The sequence below is a fragment of the Meriones unguiculatus genome, chromosome 15 (assembly GCF_030254825.1).
Source record: "Meriones unguiculatus strain TT.TT164.6M chromosome 15, Bangor_MerUng_6.1, whole genome shotgun sequence".
Lineage (NCBI taxonomy): Eukaryota > Metazoa > Chordata > Mammalia > Rodentia > Muridae > Meriones > Meriones unguiculatus.
The window spans coordinates 45548666-45557913 of record NC_083362.1 but is presented as its reverse complement, the minus strand read 5'-3'; the positions used below and the strand labels follow the sequence as shown (position 1 = coordinate 45557913).

Sequence of the window (9248 nt, the reverse complement as noted above, 5' to 3'; positions counted from 1 at the left end):
TACCGAGTTTCATTAGGCATTTCCACACATACACGTCATTATACTTTATTCATACTCATCTCTGTCGCCCACTACCCTCCTGTCCCGAGTCCTCTCCCCAACTTCCTTTCAATTTCACATCACATGCATTCTGTTATCCACCTCCACCCAACATCTCTTCCTCCCCTCTTTTAGTTCCCTTTCTACTCTAATGGCCTACTGCAACACACACAAATTTAAATCTAGACTCTGAAATATAAAACATGCAATCTTTGTCTGAGTCTGACTTATTTCACCTAACATAATGGTCTCCAGTTCAGTTCATTTTCTTCAAATGTCATGGTTTCATTCTTCTTTAGAGCTGAATAAAATCCCATTGTGTGTATGTGCCACATTTTCTCATGTATTCAAGTATCAATGGACATCTAAGCTGGCTCATTGTGAACAGTGAACAAACATGGATGTCCTACAGAGACCAAGATGCTATTGTTCTATCCAGTCCTTATCTGGAGAGTGAGTAAAATGAACTAGGCTCAGCAGCTTGTAAAAGAAATCTTACAGAAATGTGGACTGTTAGAGATATATAGTGGTTTCAATAATTCACATCTATATAATTAGTCTGTGACATATATACATATAATCTTGGAATGGACCTATGCAGGGTACCAATGTGGTGCTATAGTTTTGTGTTTTACATATATATATATATATATATGTAGCATTAGAGTGACACAAATATGACACCAATGTGGTGTTGTGGTTTTGTACTTTACCTTGACCTCCTTTAAAGACCACTAGCAATCTGTGGAAAATGCTTTATTGTATCATGTCCATATACTACTGCAAGGAGTATTTCCAAATAATACAATGTAATCCAAAGACTTAATTAAGTGAAAATCAAATCATCCAGAAACTTTTCTTCCTTAGTTTTTCACAGCAATTATTAAGAGTTCACACCCTGATTTTTTTCCAAGTAAGATTATTCTAGTAGTTTTGAGTGTTCAATCCGTGCAATAGTCCAGTCAGGTTTTACTCCTTGTGTAAATTCCCTCTGAAATCTAGGAAAAATATTATAAATAGTGTGATCGTCCATCAACTCAAATATTCTCAGAAAACTGTAACTAGCAAGCATGAATTAAAGCAGTACTAACAAGAATAACAATGGTTAATGGTAGGTCAAAATAAAATGTTTACTCTTTTAATCAGAACAGTATCACAAACACTAAAGAATGCTCAACTCCAGCACTTTTAGTGCCCTGATCTACAGTCAACACCACTAGCCCCTGGCAGAAATTTGGATCTTGTTATTAAACAGTCACTAAAGCACATGTCTAATATGAGCACAAATAAACTGGACTCTGGAAATACAAACAGCACTTTAAATATATACACCAGCATAGAGGAAAGTCTGTTTAACAAATCACACAGTTGCCAATGCAGTGAAAAATAATAAATTTGGTTGAGTTCATATATTAAATCAATTTTTAAAGTATAAGGTTTTAAAAAAGATTTATTTTGTTTTAATTATGTATGCATGTGTGTATGTGTAAATACGTGAGTATGCGCATGTGTATATATGTACATGTGTGTATAAGTATGTGCGTGTGTGTAAATGTGCATGTATAAGTGTGTGTGTGCGTGTGTGCGTACATGCTCATGTGCACATGGATTTGGGTGCTCATGGAGGTCAGAGACTTTAGCTCTCCCTGCAGCTGATCTCAGGTGGTTGTGGGGCCTAGGAACAGAACCTGGATGTCCTGTAAGAGCAGTATGTTCCCTTATCCACTGAACCACCTCCCAGCTCCCAGTATTTTTGAGTTGCCTTGGTCTCATCAGGAATATTAAGAGACAAAATTTATTATAAAGATCTTGCTATAAACAGACATTTTAAAAGAGGCAATTAATAGATTTAAACAAGCATTTAATGTTTAGAGAAAAATTTGGATAATTATAGTCAAAGCATAAAAACAGAACAACAACAAAAACCTTTTTTCAGGCCAGGCACGGTGGCATATTACTTTAATCACACACTCAGGAGACAAAGACAACTGCAGCTCTGTGAGTGGTAGATCAGTCTGGTCTACACAGTAAGCTCTGGACTAGTCACAGTGAGAGTAAATACTGTGAAAACACAGCGAGACCCTGTCTCAAACTAACAAACAAAAAGTCCATGTACACACAAACAAAAAAACTGACACAAGTGAAAAAAAATGAATATACGATTTTTATATAACTTAGTGAAACAGAATATATTTTCTCCTTAGGATATTTTTGTCATTTGTTTTGTTACTTTAAAGCAAAGTTGTATATTATTGACAAAGTAACAGCAGTATTCTCTTAAAGTGTGTCTCTACTAACTTGTTTCAGCTGCCCATCTTTCCAAAAAATTACAAAAAAAAAAAAAAAAAGTCTGTTTTAAATCTCTTTAGATGCAGGCAGTGCCCCTTCTGATCTGTTTTCTGACCTTGCATCTGACCTGGCGTGGTTAGATTCACACACTTTGTGAATGAGGACTGCCTAGGACAATGGCAGATATGAAGTTTTGAAGATGGAGGCACCTTATGTTTTATCCCCCACATACCTCTGCAATGTGACCTCGCTATTTATTGTTCTTCAAAATGGGGAACAGAGGTCTCTAGACACCTTTAAAATCATACAAATTCTGAGACTATCTTGACAGCAAACTATAGCAAAATAATGTTGCTTCACTTCTCTTTACGGGCCCATCAGTTTCCCAGCATCCAGCTGCCTGGCAAATGGTGTCACGAGTTAAACAAGGCTGCAAGCCAAGCTGCAAAAGTCCTAGAGAAAGAGATGCCAGAGATGGCCACAATACCCCACGTGACATCTGAAGCCACTGTGGGAATGACTCCTCCTGTCCCTGAGACCCTAGCTGATGGCAGGTGGGGCAGAGAAGGCCCCGCCGAGCTTCCTGACTCATCAAGCAGTGAACCACAGGCAAAAGCAACCACTACTGAAGCCACTCATGTGGGTTTTTTCTTCATTTGTTTTCTTTCAAAACAGTCTCTAGCCCTGACTGGCCTGGAACTCACTGTGTAGAAGGGGTTGGCTTTGGAATCACAGATCTGCCTGCCTTAAGGGCCACCATGCCCAGGAGAAATTGAAATTTAAATAATCCTATTTCATATTCAGTGTATTTTGTGAAGACTTTTTCCCTTCACAAATAGCTTGTCAAATTTCAATTCTTTTCTTTCTAAAGTTCTCGTTAGTTTTCATACTTTTACACTACCTTCATTTGCTGGACGAGGGAAATGAAATGCAGTCATACTTACTCATAACTTGCACTAAGCAGTTGTTTAGTTTCCACATTCTGATCTCCTAGCTTCACCTGAAACACACTGGCTCCACTTAGAGATTCATTGGGAATGTTGGCACTGGTCAGATACCAAAAGCACATCAGGATGTTAACGAACTTCCTTCCTTAGAGAGAACACACACAAAAGCAAATCAGAATCATCTATCAGCCATGGGCCCAGAATACAATCAGAAACAGGCAGTAACTTGTTACAGATCAGACTATGCACCTCTCCACTGTAGCCTAAACTCCATAAATTAAGGCTGTCTTCTTTTCTGAAAATTCTCTTAGGACTTCTGCCCTCTTTGTAACTCCCTAACCAATCTACTGTGTTGAACATATATTTTACTGAGTGTACCACATGGATTATTCTCAACTTACAACATTTTCTAAAATGAAAATAATCTTAAGGCAAATACCTGTTGCAAAAACAAAAAACAAACAAACAAAAACAACCAACGAAACCAAACCAAAAAGCCATATCTACATTTTGCCCCTACTTCAACTGTCCAAAAGAAAAGCCTTTGTTCTTCTACCCTAATTTACTCTGCTGTGTCTTAAGTCTCATAATGTAACTCAGTTAATAGCCATGGTGCCAAGACAGAATCTGAAATGTTAGACAATATCACCCAAGATACTGCTGAAATATTTTAAGTTAAGTTGCATGTGAAATTATCTATTAAAAGTCCACTACTGTCACTGCCTTAAAGGACGTAAGTAGAGGCTGTCCCCCATGTGCCTGCCTTGTGATACATGCATACAAAAATCTGTAAGCAGATTAATTAATGAATGAACTTCCAGGTGTGCTATTGGAAAATCCATGCACTGGAAAAGAACCAGATAACCACCAAAGTTCCTTCCGTTACTAATTCAACCTGAGCATTTCGTAATCTTTTTTTTTTTTTTTTTTATCTGTCTTTATCTGATACTCTCTGTTCTGGTTTTATTTTGTACTTTTCCTATACTTTAGGAAATTTGAAACACAAATATTTTTATTTAATACATGGGAGTCACCTGTCCTAAACAGCAACATATGTTAGGAATTTCCTTCCTCCCTCCCTCCCTCCTTCCTTCCTTCCTTTTGTGATAGGGTTTCCCCATATAATTCTGGTTGGCCTTGAACTCAGACTTCTTCCCGCCTCTGCTGGGATTAAAGGCCTGAGCCACTGCACCTGAGCTTGAATTTTCCTATTGTATAGTGAACAGTAACTAGGTCAAGATCTAACAAGAATCTACTACCAGGCACCAACTCTTTCAGAATTAGCTCTTTAAACAGCAAATACAATACAGTGTTTTTTTTTCTTTTCAAATTCTTATTTTTTATTTATTATGTATACTGGGATGGTTTTGCAAAGTGATACACACTTTGAAGGGCTATAGACATTTGCTCACAGACGTAAGTAAGTCCTCTATTCTGTGGTACTCACTGCTTTGGTTTATTTCAACAATTATGGGTCATGAAAAGTCGCCTCTGCCAGTGTTACCTTTCTCATCATAGTAAATAGAGATGTCGCCTGTTGATGTGTAGACAATTTCATCTATGTCTGCAGCAAGTGCATTTTTGTGGTTATCAGACAGTGAAGTGACCTTTTCTTTTAATACCTGCAGCACCTGAGTTGGGAAAAGAAAAGCAGCAGTTTATTTAAAGTATTTTAAAAAGTGATTTTTATCATGGAATTTTTTTCAAGACCTATTTTAAAAATACTTTATCTTATTAACTAATCCTCAAAAATAAAACTGAAAGGCACCCAGTTTTTCAACTAGGTAATTCCTAATAGAACATTACATATAAGAACAACTGGAATGCATAACAATTACCTATCTACGCTGTTAAGCGGCAGGAGTCATTTCAACTTTTATGACCCAAAGCACCATAGGACAGGCACTCTCTGATGCCACATATACTATTTGAAAGCGTAAGTGAAACTATGCATGGATCATTCTATTGTAAGAACTACATACTTTTTAAATTAAAAGAACACTTTACCTCCTTGGCTACAAGTTCTTCCAATAGATCAAATTTACACTGTGACAGCAACTTGGATACGTGAGCAAAAGCCTTGAAAAAAACAGGAGGGTAAAGATGACAGTTATTTCAAAAGATCATATAAAATACCACACAACATTCACAGTTAAATGGTTAGTGTAGCATAGATTTGCTTTATGGTAAAACGTGTAATATCAAAAACTATTACAATAATGTCGGGCATGGCTGTTAAGTTGATTAACTTTTCTCTGATGGCTTGGCCACATATGTAGTTGCAAATGAGCCAACTAATAACTATGAATTCATTTTCAGGTCCTGGGAATGACAGCATGTGACATATATACTAGATACCTCAATAAAAAAAATACCTTACATTTTATTTCAAAATGATCATGTAGACAAATGTGATATAGCTCTTAATCATTTACAATTAGAATGTAAGACACTCTAAAGTCTCGACTATACTTACAGTTTGGAGATCTGGATTATGGGCAGAACCTCTCTAAGATATGCAAGTTAGGTTTAGGAAAGTGGGAGAAAAGAGAAATCGTTTATAATCTACAACGGTGACTCTCAACCTGAAGTAGGAGATCTTATTTTAAGGTGTGGGGAGAAACCACAAGCCTCCACACCCAGCAATGAGAAAGAAGTTGGTACATTCAGATCCCACTTGTATTTCAGGAGCTTTCAGTCTGCTGAGAAAAGACAAGTTAAGCAGCAAGCTCAAGACTTGGTAGAGGGTAAGAACAGTAGAACAAAAGCAGCACATAGAAAAGCCATCTACTCTAATGTTCGAGGACCACAGAGGGCTCCCTAAAGAAGTAGCTGAAACTGACTGCCCGGAGAAAGGAGATACACAGGCACGTGAGACAGAGAACCCTACACATTATTATCAGTTGACCTGCTTCTCTGCCATTCTCATGTTGAAGCCTTAAACTCTAAGACTTTAGAATGTGACTCCATTTGGAGAGGTGGTCAGTGTAGGTCCTAATCCAGTTATCACTAGTACCTTTGTGACAGGAGGAAATGTGTAGTGATGCCAGACATAAACAAATGCAGAGGCCTCAGGAGAAAGCAAAGCTTCTGATACTAAGATATTGAAATACTTCTCTTGAAGCTATTCAGTCTGAAGCCCTCTGCTACAATAGCCCTAGCAAACTTTACAATACAATGCAGATATCTTTTGAGAAAATGCACATATCCAAATGGATTCAAAGTCTCCCTGAACACTACAGAATACTATAGGTGCTCAGGATCAGGGATCTTGTATGTTTGGTAGGTTCATGCAGTATGAGTGATAATTATGCCAAAAGCAACTCTAACCACTATGTGGAAACCTCACCTCTAGTTTGTGTGGTTGAGATCATACCTGAGCAAACTGACTTAAAAAGTAATGAATCATAATGAGGCTACCCGGGTAAGATCCTGTAACATATGAAATGTCCATCTCAAGACACTGCTATAAACGCCCTTTTTTTTTTTTTTTTTTTTTTTTTTTTTACAGAAAATGGACTTTACAAGAAAGCTCTAAGAAACAGTACATGGCTCAATGTGATTCCGTGAGGACTAAGAATACAGTTATACATACCAATGGCAAATGGGAGTCTGTGGTGCATCAGAACATGTTTTCTTAACTTGTGAGAAACACTTGCTGAGATTTTATGTACCCATTTCAACTGCTGGTGACTCTGGAGAATTCGGGCTGCTTTTATTATTCTTTAGTGGTTTATTTATTTTTTATGTGTATGAGTGTTTTGCTCGCATGTATGTCTGTGTACCACATGATCACAGTATACCTTCTGAGGTCAGAAGACAGCATGAGATTCTCTGGAACTAGAGTGAGTTATAAACTGTCATGCGGGTGCTAGGAATTGAACTTAGGACCTCTGGAAGAGGAGCCCATGTTGTTTAGCCATTGAGCCATCTCTCCAGCACCAAGACTACCTTTGGACAGTGTGGTTAGTACCACACTAAGTTTAACCTTTCTAAAACTTGACTTCATCATGTCTAAACAAGGACTGAACAAGGGGCCCCTTCAATTTTATGTTCTATGATGATTTCCATTCCTGACACATAAATGAACTAATGTAGCCATGTATGGATGATGAGGTAGACTCACACGTGGGCACTGCAGAGTAAGTAATATGACTGCACCAACTTACCTCTGTGCACAACTGACACAGAGAACAAACACTAGCAAATTTGTACACTTTTATCATGATACTGAGGTAGGCTTTATCACTCAAGCTTGCTCCTTTTTGCTTCTGTGTAAACATATGTACTAGCGAAGAGCTGACTCAAGGAAACAGTAGTTAATATTAACACTGATTACATGAAGTTGAAAACACTACTATATATATATATATATATATATATATATATATATATATATATATATAACTAATAGGCCACATGAGTTGTGTATACAAGTTGGGGGAAATCTGAATAAATCAGGAGTATAATTATAAATTCCAGCATATAGTCAACATTGTTAAATTATTATGCTGATGGTCTATAGCAATATAAATTTGAGAATAAACTATGACTTCTACCTATCAATCAATAGTTCTGAAATAATAGGATTGACAAACTAAAAAAATTGAAGGGAAAATTCAAATAGCCTTTCATCCTAGAAAAACCCATGTACACTCAAAGGCTGTAAATAATCTCAGGATTCAAAGAGACCATTCTAAGGCAACATCATTTGCCCTTCTGAAAGGTCGTGATGGGCAAAGTCAGAGCTACGAATCACCGAAGCCTAGGCAGTCCCAGTTTGCTGGGTGTGGACACTTAGCAGACCAGCAGACTAAGCAAACTCTATGAACGGCAGAACTGTTCATTCCCATCTCTGTCCTCATGATCCTTGAAGGGATACACAGGTAGAGACAGATAAGGGCAATAAAGCTCAAACTGCTGGTAGCACGTGCTGTCTTTGTACCTGAAATAATATCCTGGTTCTTTGGCAATGTTATCTTATTCCTCACCATAACCTTATCCACTCAATTTACTTAACAAATACTTATGAAGTGCCTACTCTGTGTGCCAGGCACTATCTTCTCTAATTTTCTAATTCTGGAAAAATCATACCCAGAAAAAGGCTAACTAGCTTCAAAATGGCAGGAATAAATAGGTTTTGAACTTAGGCCTTCACCCTATTTTCTTAATTGAATTCCTCCTACTTGAGGACCAAGCAAACAAACCTAGATGCTTACTAAAGTCAAGAGGTGCCTGAAAGATTCAGTGTCTATGTCACTACCATCGTTGGATAAGTTGGATCGCAATGAAGAAACTTCACATCTAAACACTTGCGCATATAAGAGCTGAAGGCACGAGGCGGACAGGTCAGTTAGGGAAGCGAACAAACCTGCTTCGCCCCCTCAGAGAACTCAGCGATACTGAACTCCTTGTCGAAATAGGCCCAGATAAGGAAGGCGTAAATTCGAGTCCGGACCCAGTTGATGGGGTTGGAAAATCCCAGAATGATCATTCTGGTTTTCTGGCGTTGCTGAGGTTGCTCGTCGGTGCTGTAGTTGCGGCTGGGACCAGCGGGTAAGGAAGTGAGGGCTGGAAACAGTTCTGCCCGGCCGAGTAGGGGTCGCCTGGAGCCCCAGGGACGCAGCGCCGGGTTTGCCCAGACCCCAGAGCAGCGAGGGGCCGGGGCCGCACTTGAACCTAGGCGGCGGCGGCACATGCAGCAAAATTCAGCCAGCGACAACCTCACCTCGGTGGAACCAAGAGTCCGGAGCCGGGTGGCTCGGCCGAGCAGCGGCCGAGGAAGCAGGGACAGGGGCAGGGGCAGGGGCAGAAGACGGGCGGCCAGCGCCATCTTTGTGACCTTTCACCTCTGCATGCCGGTGCAGTCCCGAAAGGAGGCCGACGGGAAACCAGTTCGACTGCGTTGGAGAGGCGGAGCTAAGAGCGCCTGCTGCCGCCACCTCTGGTGAGCACGCCCATGCCGGCGGTGCA

At 39.3% G+C, this 9248-nt stretch overlaps 1 protein-coding gene across 1 annotated transcript; it reads right to left on the bottom strand.

Annotated features, from left to right (window-relative positions):
- Positions 1 to 780: 780 nt before the first annotated feature.
- On the bottom strand, positions 781 to 9187 carry Maip1 (matrix AAA peptidase interacting protein 1). Its single transcript, XM_021662639.2, has 5 exons — positions 8647 to 9187; positions 5283 to 5354; positions 4780 to 4906; positions 3273 to 3420; positions 781 to 1037 (listed from the first exon to the last, which is right to left on the bottom strand). The coding sequence occupies exons 1-5, from the start codon at positions 9106 to 9108 to the stop codon at positions 959 to 961; spliced, it is 888 nt and encodes a 295-aa protein (XP_021518314.1). The 5' UTR covers positions 9109 to 9187; the 3' UTR covers positions 781 to 958.
- Between the last annotated feature and the right edge of the window lie 61 nt (positions 9188 to 9248).